The 16,311-nt window shown below is 49.0% G+C and overlaps 1 protein-coding gene across 3 annotated transcripts in view; it reads left to right on the top strand.

Moving 5' to 3' along the window:
- The first annotated feature begins 237 nt into the window (after positions 1-237).
- Positions 238-16,311, top strand: part of SLC9A3 (solute carrier family 9 member A3) — an 81,632-nt gene continuing 65,558 nt past the window's right edge. Inside the window, exon 1 of one of the 3 annotated variants that reach the window (XM_089776464.1) lies at positions 238-1,221. In XM_089776464.1, the coding sequence (XP_089632590.1) occupies positions 1,020-1,221 (202 nt within the window). In that variant the 5' untranslated portion in view covers positions 238-1,019. The remainder of the gene's footprint in view (positions 1,222-16,311) is intronic. The other 2 variants (XM_006113050.4, XM_006113051.5) reach the window with 2 other exon arrangements.

Raw genomic sequence — 16,311 nt, 5'->3', positions numbered from 1 at the left:
TTGTGAGCGCAGAGCACAGACCTGCAGCACTCTCATTCGCCACGGGAAGGGACTGGCCGTGTTTCCCCCCCCCCCCCCCCCCCCCCGTTCCCGAGCAGGCGCCCCAAATACTTCAGTCGCTTCCCGGTGCCTGCGGAAGGCAGGGCGGCGCTGCTGGGAGGGAGCGCGGGGAGGGGCGCCGAGGTGAATTTGCTTGGCACATGCTGCTTTGGTTGCAATCGCTGGGAGCGCGGCGCGCTGGCTCGCCTGGCTCCGACTGCCCAGCCCAGTACGCACAGTGCGAGCCCTGCCGGGCGCGCTGGGGAGGGGATCCAGCAAAGGTTATCGGAGGGGTGACCCCAAAGGGCTTCACGATGTAATCATAAAAAAGAACAGGCAAGGGGAGGTGAAAACAACCCAAGCCCGGGCGGGATCTACCGGCAGCCCGGCCTGCGTGCGCTGCGCCCCGGCGCGCCTCTGGGGCGCAGCCGGTTCTGCCCCTAGGCGGGGGGGGGGTCCCCTGAAAGCGAAGCCAAGCCCCCTCCCCGGCAGGCTGTGTGCAGGGGGGAGGAGGCTGCGAGGACAGAGATTGGCCCGTGGGGAGCGATCCGCCCCGTGCTCTTGGGAGGGCTCGGTGATGCCCCCAGAGCGGGGGCTGCCGGGCCTCTTGCATCCCCTGCTGCCCCCGCTGCCCAGCCCCAGCCATGCCCGCTTGTGCTCGGCGCTGCCCGGGGAGTGGCCGGGCGCAGAGTCCCGGAGCGACGGGGACCCCGGCCCGCGCCGCTTCCTCCTGTCGGGCTCAGCCGCCTGCAGCCTCCGCGGGCGCGGCGCGGGAGAGAGCAGCGTAGCCCCGCCTCTGCCGGCCCGGGAACAGCCCCATAAAGGCAGCTGCCGGCGGGCAGCGGGACGGAGCCGCAGCATCTGCCCGTGCGCAGCGTGTGTCCAGAGCCCTGCCGGCTTGCAGAGGGGAGGCGGCAGCCGGCCCGGGGCGGGGGGATCACAGAGCGCCTGGCCCGGCCAGCCGAGGGTGCGCGGTGCAGATGAGCTGGGAGATGGGACAGGTGCCCCTGGCCGAGGGGCTTCTGGCTCTTCCCACAGTCCTGGCCCAGGAGAAGAGCTCGGGAGAGCATACAGCTGGCAGCGGACCCCACTCCTTTCAGATCGTCTCTTTCAAATGGCATCATGTGCAGGAGCCTTATATCATTGCTCTCTGGATATTGGTGGCCAGTCTGGCCAAAATCGGTGAGTCCGGAGCTCTGCGGACATCTGCGCTCTCTGAGCTCCCCAATTTAAGTAACAGAGGCTCGTTATCGCCTGCATTGGTCCCTTTTCAATACACAGGGGGTGCTGTGTGTCTGTCTGCTTTGCCACCTTGCTTTCTGAACAGGGTCATCCACAGCGTTCAGCAGTGGGGTTTGGGCTAGACCAGGGGATTACTAGGTCATTCTCAGCAGCTAGGACCATAGCGTTTGTATCTGATGGTTGGTTCATGAACGCAGTCTTCTTCCATTGGTCCCGGGATAACTAAGCCAAGTAGGAAATAGGAAATCGAATTTGGTTATCTATAAAATGACAACCCTACCTTAGGGTATATCTTCCACCTCCGATAACTGGCAACGATGTTATATAACGAACTTTACATAAATATTGCAAACCTGGGTATTTGGAGTGCTAGTAACTTCTGCTCTTGGACTTCAGTGTTGTATTACCTGGAGGAGAATGCAAAAGTGCAGCTCTTTAACCTATGTGGAATATGGGTCAGTTTGTATGTTTTGGTTAATTACAAGCTATTGTTTTCTGATCCATGTGACTTTTCTGAAAGTGTAACCTCTTGTCCATATTATTATCACTAATGCCTAAGTGATTTTAAGTATGTTTGCTGGTGAATGACTGGTTAGCTGAAACTTATTTAGTACCTTAGTTCTGTTTGTCCAAAATTCCTCAAAATAGATCTCCAAGTTGTGCTGTAATCTTAAATATCTTACAGTGATGATTCATGTCCAAAACCACACTGAATGTAAGGGCCATTGGCTAGTTGAAGGCCCATTGCATTTTACAGATAAATTTCCTTGTGTGAAGGTGCAAACTGCATTCAAATCCAAACAAAACTGTTTCCATTAATATTTTCTTAAATGAATGCAGGATATGAATGCCAGTTTCAGTGTCACTTTTTAATACAGACCTAAGTTGGGAGCTTCATCTACCTGACAGTGTGTATGTAAACTGAAGAGCTCTGTGAGAATAAAGTTATGAAACATATCAAGAAAATGTGTCTGGATGGTGTAATTGCCCAAAGAACAAGATACCTACATTATCTATAAAATGTAAAAGTTTTGATCTAGTTGACTTTTATTGACAAGCTGTGTCAATTTGAAGAGACATAAAACTGCACAGTGACTGTTATTCAGGAGTCTTGAGTACTTTTTGACTCTGGAGAAACAAAATCAGTGATGGGAGAAAGGGGTGTAAGCAAAAGAGGAACTACACTGGCTGCAGATAAATTCAGAAATTATAGAAATGCACTCATTGGCAGTTTGAGCCTCTTTTTTGGTGAGGAGGGTGTACTCAACTAGTAACATATTTTAGGGTTGTTGAAGTTATGATCTGGTTTCTGTGTATATGTACCTCTGCTCTCTACTGAAAGGAATCAGTGCTGTACAACTCTATCTTCTAAATCTAAGCTCTATTCCTCTAATAGCTAGTGAGGATTCTCCTTTAGCATAGTGGTAAAAGCACTTTTGTTACACTCTCATTTTCAGGCAGAGGCAAACAATTCAGGATCTGCATCGGGCTCTCTTTTTAAAAATTTTTTTGGAGCTCTCTTCACTGCTACACTGATTCAGGCTCATTGCTGGTGTCCAGTGATCCCAGATGTTTCCCTTGCCTCTCTGCCCGAATTTGTAACTGTTTCACTTGAGGTGGTCTCTGAAGAGGCTCTGAACAACAACTGTGTACTATAAAGCACTAGTAGCATATCTAGTGCAGGTTTGGCTGCTACCAACAGCCGCCAATCAGATGAGTGAAATGCGGAAGTGACCACTGCTGATTGGTGCAGACAGACTCAAGGTGTCTGTTCTGGCTCAGAAGGGAGTCGAATAAAAAGGATTAGTTTTTGTTTGTTTGTTTTCAGAGACAGGGTGAGTGAGGTAATATCTTTCATTGGCCCAATTGTTGCTGATGAGCTCTTCTTGAGGTCTGGGAAAGGCACTCAGAGTGTGACACCTGAATACAAGTTGGAACAGATTATTTTAGAGTAAGTAGTTAGCACCTACTCTAATGGACCATTCAAAGTTTGTTTGTTAGATCACCTCCAGCCCTGACTAAACAGGGCTGCTAGGAAAAAAGGGAGGTAAAAGGGTTGTGAATGTTGCTGTGCAGGGCTTAAGAGGAGGTGGGGAAGAGAGAGGAAAAAGGCTAAGGGGGAACTCCCACAAGAAGAAAGGAAAATGAAATGCAAGAGACACGGTGCAGATTTTCTGTCCTACCGTGCTTCTTTCTTCATAGCATAAAAAGGCAGCAAAGATTAACTGAAACCTCCTAGCCGAGGATACCTCAGAATGGTGGATTCTTGAGCAGACATGGAACTGGCTGTGATGCTTCCCTCCCTAGGGCTCTGGGGCAGTGGCCATGGCAGGGGAGATGGGAGAAGCATTTTGGGGGTGGATAGAAACCAGGGACATCTGGTACTGAGCATGGAGAGTATGCAGCAAGGACAACCCAGAGGAGGCATGTGGGGGCACCCCATTTAGCAAGGGGGGCACTGCATCTCCTGCTGCCACAAGTCACCTATATAGATACAGGGGCTGGAGTACAATATGCTCCAGCAAAGCTTAGATGGTGTGTGGTCCCTAGGGGCTGTTCTAAGCAGTTTGGGGCTATGGGTGGCCGGAGAAAGGGGGAGTCTTAACAGCCCCATCTGCTGTACCCAAACACAGCAGAGAATCTTGGCTTACCTTAACCACAGACAGCACAAATCTCCACTTTCTGCTCTGCAGTCTTGCACAGTGGTTTTGCAATCAGGCCTGGTCTGTACTAGAAAAGGTTTGCCGGCATAGCTAAATCGGCAAACCCTCCCAGCATAGACTCAGCCTACACCAGCCAAAAAGTGCTTTTGCTTATATACATACACTGGTTCCCTGAGCACAGTGAGTAGCCTGCCAGTGATAGCACTCTTGTGCCCGTGTAACTGCTTCTTTTACACTAGAGCTTTTGCTAGTATAGAAATGTTGCCCCCCCCAATCATATTCTTAACGGACATTGCTATACCCTGCAGACATTTCTAGTGTAGCGCTGGCCTCAATCTCCACCATTGGCAACAGGAGCAGAGGGGGAGAAAACTCTCCACCGTTTTCCCGTCACCAGCACCTTGGGGCTCTGCTCTTGGCTAGTGCCCTGGCTGGTTTGATGCCGAAGTTAAACTCAGAAATATTAATACTTTGTTTCCCACATTTTTGAACTGCCATTTGAAAGAGTTTGGGCACTCCCTGTGCAGGAAAGCTGAGATACAGTATTGTCCCAGGCATGGCCCACCTGCTGCCTGACCTTGGGACATTCAGCACCTGCCAGCAGAGGAGGAGTAAGGAAAACAGCTGTCTGTTCCTGACCTCCTCACCCTCTTTCTCCCTGGTGCCCACCCTCTGCCTCAGTTTCCCTAATGCCCTTCTGCGCCCTCAGCACATTACTTACTCCATCCCCATGCCCATCCCTCCTGTCAACCCCTCTTCTCCCAGCACCCGCTCCTCCCCTCTCCTCTTCCTCCCTCTTGCCCCCATTGTCCCTCCCCTCTTCTCTCCCAGCATCACCCTATTCCCTCCCTTCTTCCACTCCCACTGACACCTCCTCTCCCCCCTCCTGCCCTTTCCCTCATTGTTTCCTCTTGGCCACCTGGTACTTGTCTCTCCTCCACCCTGCGCATGAGTGCCTTCCCCTTTCTTCTCCTGTCCTACCCCTCCCCCCTCTCCTTAGCACAATACCCTTCCTCTTAGTTCTCCCCCTCCCCTTCTCTCAGCTTCTGCCTTTTACATGGAAAGCAGTTTGCGGTGGCTGGAGCGGGGACCATGGTGCTATTTTTATTACTGGGGTCTAGCCCCAGAAACCCCTGTGATCCCGGCCCCAGCTGCTCCCGGGGTGGAACCGGGTGCTGGGACTGGAGCAGAGGCTACTCACGGTGCTATTTTTAGTACCACGGTCCCTGTCCCTGCGGGCTGCCTGGCTCCAGCTGGAGTCAAGTGGCAGCAGCACACAGCCCATTCCAGTGAGGCTGTCCCAGCTGGAATGTGCCTTGTGAAGCTGCCGCTTGACTCCAACTGGAGCTGGGGCTGCCCGCAGGAACTGGGACCGCAGTACAGGCAGTCCCCGGGTTACGTACAAGATAGGGACTGTAGGTTTGTTAAGTTGAATTTGTATGTAAGTCGGAACTGGTACATATTGTAGGGGAAACTCTAGCCAAACATTTCTCCAGAGCTCAGTTTTATTCTCCCACACCTCACTTCCCTCAGTCCTTTATTCTCAAGCTGAGGTGTCTGCTGAGAAAAGCCGCTCCGCGTCTCCCTGGTCTGCTGGGGGGGGAGGGCGCTAGCTTTGCGTCTCCCTGGTCTGCTGGGGGGAAGCAGCTAGTGCGGGGTTGCCTCACCCCGTTTGTAATTAGGGATCCGATGTAAGTCGGATCCATGTAACCCGGGGACTGCCTGTGCTAAAAATAGCACTGTGGGCAGCCTCTTGCTCCAGTCCTGGCACCTGCTGAGCCTGAGCGCACCCCACCCTGCAGCATCCCAGCTGGGCTCCACACAGCTCCTGCTGGGGCTCCATGGCCCGGAGGAGGAGGAGGCAGTGCTGCAGGATGAGGACCCCATGCAAGAGAGGCAGTCCAGCGGGGGGAGAGAGGGGCCACACGCCACCAGAAGTCAGCCCAGATGCCTGCAAGCAAACCTCCAATGGAGCTGCCTACTGGGGGGGGAGGGAAAGGGGGAGGAGTCTGAAGCTGCTGCTCTGCGCGAGGAGCAATGGCATGGAGCCATTTCTTGGTCGCGTCTTCCTGCAAGCTGGTGTCTCCATCAAGTAGTGAAATGTCCGGTGGGGCTTTTCGGGATATTTCACTATTTGATGGGGCACCGAGACAGAGTATTTAAATTCAGGACTGTCCTGGAAAAATAGAGACGTATGGTCCACGTATCCATAGGAGCCCGCTACAGAAGACTGCCTGGCTGATGCGTTGTAAATTCGATGCATCTCTCAGCTACTCTGGCTCCATGCCCGTCCCAGCTGGTTGTGCATTTTTTGTTTTTTTGTTTTTTTCCTTTGAATGTGTCAGCCAACTTTGTGGTCTTCAGCAGAGCATGAGCTGTGAATGTAACTGTAACTTTTGTTATCAGCTAACTCACTAAGCCCTGTAGTCCTAATTGAACCAGTTACTTCCAGTTGAATCCCTTTGACCTTAAACTACAACTTCAGTTACAATACATGCAAAAAAAAAATTCAAAGTTAACTTTGGAATCTAGAATTCTGTTAAAAATGGGGGAGGAGGGAGGGAACTCATTAAGGAAGTCTTTATCCAGTTTGATTTACCCAGTTTTTTAGCTTCCCTACATAATACCCCAGTCCTGTAAACACTTAGGCTGTGTCTACACTGGCAAGCTATTCCGGAAAATCAGCCGCTTTTCTGGAAAAGCTTGCCAGCTGTCTACACTGGCCTCTTGGATTTCCGGAAAAGCACTGACGATCTAATGTAAAATCATCAGTGCTTTTCCGGAAAAACTATGCTGCTCCCGTTCAGGCAAAAGTCTTTTTCCGGAAAACTGTTCCAGAAAAGGGCCAGCGTAGACAGCACAGTAGTGTTTTCCGCAAAAAAGCCCCAGTCGCGAAAATGACAATCGGGGCTTTTTTGCGGAAAAGCGCGTCTAGATTGGCCACGGATTCTTTTCCGGAAAAAGTGCTTTTCCAGAAAAGCGTCCTGCCAATCTAGACGCGCTTTTCCGAAAATGCTTTTAACGGAAAACTTTTCCGTTAAAAGCATTTCCGAAAAATCATGCCAGTGTAGACGTAGCCTTAGGCTGTGTCTAGACTGGCAAGTTTTTCCGCAAAAGCAGTTGCTTTTGCGGAAAAACTTGCCAGCTGTCTACACTGGCCGCTTGAATTTCCGCAAGAACACTGACTTCCTACTGTCTGAAATCAGTGCTTCTTGCGGAAATACTATGCTGCTCCCGTTCGGGCAAAAGTCCTTTTGTGCAAAGCTTTTGTGCAAAAGGGCCAGTGTAGACAGCTCAGATTTGTTTTGCACAAAAGCGCGTCTAGATTGGCATGGACGCTTTTCTGCAAAAAGTGCTTTTGCAGAAAAGCATCCGTGCCAATCTAGACGCTCTTATCTGCAAATGCTTTTAACGGAAAACTTTTCCGTTAAAAGCATTTGCAGAAAATCATGCCAGTCTAGACTTAGCCTTAGTTATTTCAGGAGTTTGGTTATTTCGAAATAAATTATTTTGAAATAATATTTCAAAATAAGCTATTCCTCTTCACAAGCAGGAGTTATTATTTCGAAATAACAAGCCCATTATTTCAATATAACAGGGTTGCTACTGTGGACACTCACCTTGTTGTTTTGAAATAAGGGGATTTATTTTGAGAACTCCGAAGTGTAGACATGCCCTTAGGTACTGTCTACAATGGGGAGTTTGGAGTGATCTCCCACTATGCTGTAGCTCTTTCAGTACTAGCAAATGAACCAGCTGTGGATGTTTGTACTAACATATTGTCTAGACTTATTGTGAGGGAGAGAAAAATGCAGAGGAAGTATTCTTAAACTGAGTGGTTAAAAGTTTTAAAACCGGAGTTCCTGTGGAGAATTTCAAATATGTCAAGAGATGGGTTAGGAAAGAAGCTGTAAAATGCAAGACTCCAATAGCTCTAACTACAGTTTAAGCTCCCAGGCAATATCTTGGTCACAGGAGTAATTACCCCTCCCATCAATGTAAACAGTCAAAACAAAAATCTTTTCATTCTTAAGTTTTTTTTTTTTTCTTGGCTTTGTGGCATTGAGACCATTTAGTTTTAGTGACAGCCGTGTGTTAGTTAACTAAAGTGATTAAGTACATTGTAAAACCAAAACCCAAATACAAAAGAATAATTATGGTGGCCATTCTCTACCTTCTTCTCAGTGCCCTGTCATCAGCAGACAGTAATACTGAAGAAAAGGAGGTCACCATTAGCAGAACCAGTTTAGGATTTGGGAGTGTGCAAGTTAAACAGGGAAGAGATTAGTGAAGAGGATACTTCCAGAGGATGGCAGGGGAAAAGATACAGCATAACCATTGTGTCAGCCTTCATGTTCATTAAGTTCTGTCTGAGAAAGTGCTGAGAAGGAATATGGTTTGCATTATAGCCGGTAGGGTGTGACTTTTGCTCAAGGGCTGCGTCTACAGTGGCCCCTTTTTCGGAAGGGGCATGCTAATTTTGAAAGTGGGAATAGGGAAATCCGCGGGGGATTTAAATATCCCCCGCGGATTTAAATAAACATGTCCGCCGCTTTTTTTCCGGCTTGGGGAAAAGCCGGAAAAAAAGCATCTGGACTGGCCCGATCCTCCGGAATAAAGCCCTATTCCGGAGGATCTCTTATTCCTACTTCAAAGTACTACTTTATTCCGGAGGATCGGGCCAGTCTAGACGCTTTTTTTCCGGCTTTTCCCCAAGCCGGAAAAAAAGCGGCGGACATGTTTATTTAAATCCGCGGGGGATATTTAAATCCCCCGCGGATTTCCCTATTCCCACTTTCAAAATTAGCATGCCCCTTCCGAAAAAGGGGCCACTGTAGACGTAGCCCTGTTGGGCTGCATTGTTCCATCTCCCAATACTAACATCTGGGAAGTGGCTAACGAGAAGCAAATCTTGTAGTCTTTATTTTCCCTCCAAAAGTGATGAGCACCTGGAGCTCCCTTAACAGGGTCTGAAGTGGCTCTTCTCTTCTATAAATAAAACCATAAATGAGGTTTTGCTCTGGCAGGGTCTTCCATCAGCTCTCTAAAATAGCCACGTGGTTATCTAGAAGTACTTGAATTTGGGATTTTTTTCTTCAGTTTGGTAAGTCACTGCTAGTTTCACACAGCTTATTGTACTGTAATAATTATTTGCATTGCTATTTAGAGTAGTTGTTTTAGCCTAAAGGTAATACATATTTGGCTTTTAAAGAATTACCTTTGCACATGAGAAGTTCTGTATTTAAACTTTTTGAACTTTAGAGTAGTCGTCCAGTATTTCTAGTTCAAGGAACTGTGTTTACAAGGCCTTTGTGTTAATTTACATACTGTAAATGGATGCCCACGATCACATTTTGTTTCCATCTGACTAATTTAATACATTCAAGAAGAGGCAGTAACACCATTTCCTTTGCGTTTTTTCCCCTTCTTCCTCCTCCTCCTGTACACACCCGCCTTGCAAATTAGAAGTCTTAATTATTTACAGTAAGGAGCAGGGTATCAAGGCAGCATAGCTCTACAAGATTCAGATTACATCCCACAGATAACACAGCAGATGCAAAGTAGTAATTTGTGTGAATTAAGTAAGGTGGACCCAATGGCATTTAAAGGCCTGCTCTGAATTGAATACAATTCAGGTATGCATAACTAAGGCAGAATCTGTGCCATGAGTTATTTTCTGCTTCCTGTATATTTAAAGGGATTTGTGTCCTTTAAGGAACAATGGAATCTTTTTTTTTTTTTTTTTTTTTTTTTAATCCTGTAGTTTTGGAATTACTGAAGCCATAAACTTACTGGCTGTGTCTAGATTGGCATGATTTTGCGGAAATACTTTTAATGGGAAAGTTTTTCCGTTAAAAGTATTTCCACAAAAGCGCGTCTAGATTGGCAAGCGCGCAAAAAGTGCTTTTGCGCAAAAGAATCCGTGGCCAGTCTAGACGCGATTTTGCGCAAGAAAGCCCCAATTGCCATTTTAGCCATCGAGGCTTTTTTGCGCAAAACAGTTCTTCCCGGTCTACGCTGGCCCTCTTGCACAAGTATTCTTGCGCAAGAGGGCTTTTTCCTGAGTGAGAGCGTGAAAGTATTTGCACAAGAAGCACTGATTTTGTACATTACAAAGTCAGTGCTCTTACGCAAATTCAAGCGGCCAGTGTAGACAGCTGGCAAGTTTTTGCGCAAAAGTGGCTGCTTTTGCGCAAAATCTTGCCAGTCTAGACGCACCCACTGTGGTTAGAGCTGAAGCCACTACTTAGAATGATCTGCAGATTCACAAATTGTCCACGGGTCTCTGGCACAATAATGCAGCAGACCACAGAGCTTTGGTAACTTTTCTTCAGATACAGGAAGTCCCAGGGTTACATCAATCCGACTTACGTCGGATCCCTAGTTACGAACGGGGGGGGGGAGGGCGGCGCAGCTAGTGCGGGGTGCCTCCCCCACTGTCGCTGCCTCCGGCGGCGCGGGGGGCACTTCCCCCCAGCAGACCAGGGAGACGCGGGGGGGGCCCTTCCCCCCAGCAGACCAGGGAGATGCGGAGCGGCTTTTCTCGCTGCGGAGGACGCGGGCGGCGGGACCGCTGAGACGCACTGCGGTCCCGCCACCCGCATCCTCCGTGGCGAGAAAAGCCTCTCCGCGTCTCCCTGGTCTGCTGGGGGGAAGCGCCCCCCGTGTCGCCGGAGGTGGCGACAGTGGGGGAGGCACCCCACACTAGCTGCGTCCCGGCGGCGGCATTTCCAATCAGGCGGCGCTGAGGGAGCCCGGCGCACCCGGTGCATTGTGGGACTGGGCTGGGAGTCCCATTCCCGGGAGGAGGCGGAGGGAGGGCGAGGAGCGAGCTGGTAAGAGGGAGACCTGGGGGGGGGGGGGCAGGTGGGGAGATTTAAAGGCAGCAGCTTGAAATTTAAGTTGTCCCAGAGCCATGTCTATCCGCAGCCCTCAGCGCTACACTCAATGGAGAAATGCTCGTTGCAGTTTTTCACCCTGTAGATATCCCTCACTTGTGTTGCTATTCCCTGTCCTTGGGTTTATTTTGGGTAGGTACCTGGTCCTGTTCTGAGACGTGCCACCTGACAGGCGGTTCAACTGGCGCTGCCCAGAGCACCGCAGGGGAAGCGCCCCCCACACTGCGGGAGGCAGCGACGGTGGGGGAAGCACCCCGCCCCACCAGCTTTGGGTCCATTGGCCCCACAGACGCCCCTGGGCAGCTCCAACACCCCCCGCTGTCGGCTGGAAGGAGGGTCTTGAGAATAAAGCTTGAGAATAAAGGACTGAGGGAAGTGAGGTGTGGGAGAATAAAACTGAGCTCTGGAGAAATGTTTGGCTAGAGTTTCCCCTACAATATGTACCAGTTCCGACTTAAATACAAATTCAACTTAAGAACAAACCTACAGTCCCTATCTTGTACATAACGCGGGGACTGCCTGTATTCCTTTGGAAGCTGGGGCTTTGAGGGGGCAAAGGACAGGAATCTGTGGGGTTTCCTTTCATTGGTTAGTGTGGTGCAACGGTTCTCAAATTTTTTGAGCTCCGGAGCCCTTTACATGTGTAAAAATTTATGCGGCGCCCCAGCAGTCCACTGATTGTATGTGTTGTACCTATTCATGTTTCCAGTTTGTCAAACTCACGGAGCCTCTGGAGCTGTCCCAGGTCTCCGCGGAGCACAGTTTGAGAAACACTGGTGTAGTGATTTATCTTTGAGATTTGTTTAATAGAGGAAGTGGGTATTTGAATTTCTATACCTTAGATTGAATGCTTCATCCCTATGTCACCAAAACTGCAAAGGACCAAGAATGACAAAAGCCATTGGGTTTCACTATAAAAGTTATTTAACTGAATGGTCTGGATTTAAATTAAAATCCTTGCCCCCATTTTTACATTGCTTCACTTGGAAGCTGCTGATACCTTGATCAATGATTGCTTAGGTTTTCTGTAGTCTCTGGAAATTCCCTTCTATTTTATGCTGATGTGCGAGGCTTTAGTTTCTCGGAGGAGTATTCCTTGAGTGTCAAATATTCATTCCTTTTACCTAATACTGCAGAACTAGTGTTGGTTTGTGGACCTTTCCCCACTTCTTTGCTGTTTTGGTAGTAAACCAGTGTACCAAATGACTGTGCTGCATTGTGATGCTCATTCTTTCTAGAGATACCAAGAAGAGGCTCTGTACTAAAGGTAAAATTGATTTTCACAAATAGCAAAGCCGTGGCTGCGTGTTAAACTGTTTCTTCACTATTTTAAATCCATTTGTAGTCTGACTTGTAAAATGTTTCATGCCAGCGAAAGCAGTGACTTGATACTACAGTTTTCTGCAAAGTAAAAGCATGGTAAAGTTATAAATACTGAAGCTGTGATCTCTCAAGGATGAGCCAAGATGGAATGTAAGATATCAAGTGGAAACATTTTTAACTAAAGCCTGAATATTTAAATAATACTCAAGGAGAAGGAAAACTGGATAACTTTTAGAAGGGCAAATGCCATCAGCCAGTTTTGAAGTAGGTGGGTCTAATGCAGGGCAGGGCAAAATATGGCGTGGGGGTCAGATCTGGCCCATGGACCATGCTGCCAGGACCCTAAGGCACACAGCTGCCGTGGTTTAAAGTGCAGTCTGTGCGGCTCTCTGATCTTCAGGGAGGAGGAGGCTTCCTGAGATCTCCCCGCCCACAACCTAATCCACAGATCCTATTGGCTGGAAACAGCCAGCCAATAGGAGCTGAGAGATTGGTCTGGGGGATGGGGGCAGCACAAGCCTCTCCTCCCTCCAGGAGCTGAGAGCCACATGGAGGGAGCAGCCTGCAGTTTAAAGTGATCAGGGCTGCAGCATCTTGGGGGTGCTACAGGGCTGCTGGCTGGGAGATACTTATGTAAGTGCCTCCCAGCCAGAGCCTGCTTCTGACACCCTTGCCCCTCCCACACCCCAACTTCCTTCCCCAGGTCACCATCCAAACCGTTTGCATGCCTCAGCCCCAGTTCATAATTCCCTCCCAGACCTTATACCCCCTTCTACACCCCACCCCAGGTCAGAATCCTCTCCTGCATCCAAATACTCTCACAAACCCTGCACCCTGTTCCCCTGCCCAGGTCACCACCGAAACCTCCTGCAGTCTGCACCCCCTTTTCCCCTTCTCCCAGATCACAATTCCCTCCCAGACTTTGCACCCTCTCCTAGAGCCCCTCCCCCAGGCCAGAATCCTCTCCTGCACCCAAACTCCCTCCCTGACCCTACACTCCAATCCCCTGACCCAGGTCACAACCCCATCCTTCTCCCAAACCCCCTCCCAGACCTCACACCATCTCTTGCAATCCAGTTCCTTGCCCCATGTGCCCTTCTCATTACCTCAACTCCTTTGCTCCCTCCACTCTGCAACAGAACATGTATCTTTTAGCTCTGGTTAGCTGAAGCAATTGGAAATTGCTGAATTGCTACTGTGTTGAAGTAGACAGTGGAGTGTGCGGTGTCGATTTTTAGTAAATGGTTATCCGTTTAGAGTAGTTCTGCTAAATGATTATTAGTGAGGGGTGGGATTTTAGTAAAAGTGAGACTGGTTTGTAGCACTGGTTCTTTATTTGCAAGTTATTGCTTCTTCTGTGCACAGCTAGCCTATGCTCCATTGGAAAGAGGTAAGAATGCATGCTTATTTCAATGTACATTTATGCAATACTTTATTCCTGCCATGACAGGTGTTATAGAAAAACTGACCAGTAGATTTAGATTGACAAATACTTGTTTAAGTGGCAGGCACTGTCTTTCAAACACTGGGTGTCCACATGCACAAAATACCGTGCAATCAAATAAAACTAGTTGCATTCATTTAGCTGTGTTGATCAACAGGAAAGAAGAGGTAGGAATTAGAGGCAGGAGAGAGAAAGAAGGGATACATGAGAACTTGTTCTTGTAAATACAATGAAATGTATACACGGCAATAAAAATTGTGCTAGTGGGATGACTGAGAGATGGGAAAAGAGAGTGGAGAGCAGTATTTGAATACCAATTTCCTTAAACTTAGGACCCTTGAAAATAAATTCATTTATTCACTAAAAGATTTATTTCTTAATTTGCTAATAGAAAAAGAAGCACAAGTTGGCCTCAGTCATTAACATTTCTGTAGTTTACTCCAGGGACCTTATCATAAATCTTTCTGTGTGACATCTGTAAATATGGTTATGAATTATGAACTATTAACATGCAGCAGCATTACCGGATTTCTGCCTTGTGATCTACAGCGTATTAAGAAGTTAGGCCAGTTTCTATGCCCATTTGACTTTTCTTTGAACAGTGCCCAAGCTTGTGTGTTTTACTACGACACATGTGCTAGTCAGGAATGTTTGCTGCTACTTTTTGAAAGGAGCTGAAAAGTGAGCGTGGCATTTTGCCTTTGCCTGCAATGGGCTAGTCTTCTCTGCTCCCTAGACCACACAGGCAGTCAACAGCTCTCATTCCCTCTAATGCTATGCTAAGGATTGCTTCAAATCAGGAAGCTCCCCCCCCCCCACCCCGGTCACCTGCAGCCTTATGTTAGTTTGACATTGTTTAGGAGATTATATTATTCATCACTTATTTGTGAACATGAAGCATTTACATCACAGGAGCGAAAACAACACTCTGAGCAACTCTGAGGTATCTTCTTATGTGCTAGGAATTGAGTTTGCAGTGTGTTATTTGCTCTTACGTCTTCTGTGCATTTTGTCAGAAGCTTTTAATGCAGCACACTAAGGGCTAGTCTACCCTGAAAAGTTCCATTGGAATACTGTGTCTCTTAGAGGTGAGACAAATCCATACCCCTGAGAAACTAACCCCCATGGAGACAGCTCTAGGTTGATGGAAGAACTCTTCTATTGAACTACTTTTTGCCTCTTATGCCAATGGAACTTTTGCTACAGTTAGTGATAGGAAAACCCCTCCTGTTCCTGTAGTTAAGTGTCTACACTGAAGTGCTACAGAGGCATGCCACTGCTGCTGTGACCTGTAGCCTATCAGTACAGGCACAGCCTTATATGACCCAAGACTTTTCAAGATAATTAGGAGGGGTTTCCTATAAAACTAGAAAGGTGGCAGCTAGTCACAGATATGCTGCCACATAACAGAACCTGATTCTTGCTCCCTGGTGTTCAGAAAGCTGTACTGGTGACCAGGTATAAAAGGCTGGGTAGCGAGGATTGACCATACTACTTTCCTGTACATGGAATGATAGTGACACCTGGAGAAAGGCCTACAACCCTTCCAGTACTTTATTAGAATTACAGGCAGTCCCCGGGTTACGTACAAGATAGGGACTGTAGGTTTGTTCTTAAGTTGAATCTGTATGTAAGTCGGAACTGGCGTCCAGATTCAGCCGCTGAATCTGGACACCAGTTCTGACTTACATACAGATTCAACTTAAGAACCCCAGGCGTCCCCAAGTCAGCTGCTGCTGAAACTGATCGGCAGCTGATTCCAGGAAGCCTGGGGCAGAGCAACTCTGCCTCGGGCTTCCTGTAGTCAGCCGCTGGTCAGTTTCAGCAGCGGCTAACTTGGGGACGCCTGGGGTAGAGCAGCTCGGGTGCTGCTGGGTTGGTCCAGTAGCACGGCCACTCCTCGGCGCTACTGGACCAACCCAGCAGCACCCCAGCTGCTCTGCCCCAGGCATCCTGATTCAGCCACTGCTGAAACTGATCAGCAGCGGCTGAATCAGGACTCCTGGGGCTGAGCAGCTGGGGTGCTGCCGGGTTGGTCCAGTAGCACCAAGGAGCGGTGCTGCAGGACCAACCGGCAGCACTCCACCTGCTCTACCACAGGTCCTGGGCTTTGCTCCACATCTCCCTGGTCTGCTGGGGGGGGGGGGCACTAGCTGCGTCCCCCCCCCCCAGCAGACCAGGGAGACGGGGAGCAAAGCGGCGCAGGACCCGGGGCCGGACCCGCGGCCGCTTCCAGATCAGCTGATCTGGAAGCGGCCGCGGGTCCGGCCCCGGGTCCTGCGCCGCTTTGCTCCCCGTCTCCCTGGTCTGCTGGCTCCCGCAGCAGACCAGGGAGACGGGGAGAAGCTTTTCTCGCCCCGGAGAAGGCGGGCGGCGGGACCAGGCGTCCCGCCGCTCGAGTCCTCCGGGGCGAGAAAATCCCCGTTCGTAACTGTGGATCCGACATAAGTCGGATCCGCGTAACTTGGGGACTACCTGTACTTAAAATAACATGGCAACTCCAAAACAGGTTAGTAAACACTGAAATGAGCTTAGCAATAGATAAATATCAACTACCTGCAGTTAAATGAATAATCTTTCAACCATGCTATACTTCTGTCTTCAGATGGGAACACCGTGGCCTGATGGAAGAGGGTGTTACTTTTCAGCTCTTGCATGTATTAGTGCTGTAAAAGGGCTGCCCACATTTGCCATATCTCTT

Source organism: Pelodiscus sinensis, chromosome 2, assembly GCF_052426305.1.
Source record: "Pelodiscus sinensis isolate ZL-2025 chromosome 2, ASM5242630v1, whole genome shotgun sequence".
NCBI lineage: Eukaryota > Metazoa > Chordata > Testudines > Trionychidae > Pelodiscus > Pelodiscus sinensis.
Note: the sequence above shows the minus strand (reverse complement) of the source record. Positions and strands in the feature narration are given on the sequence as shown.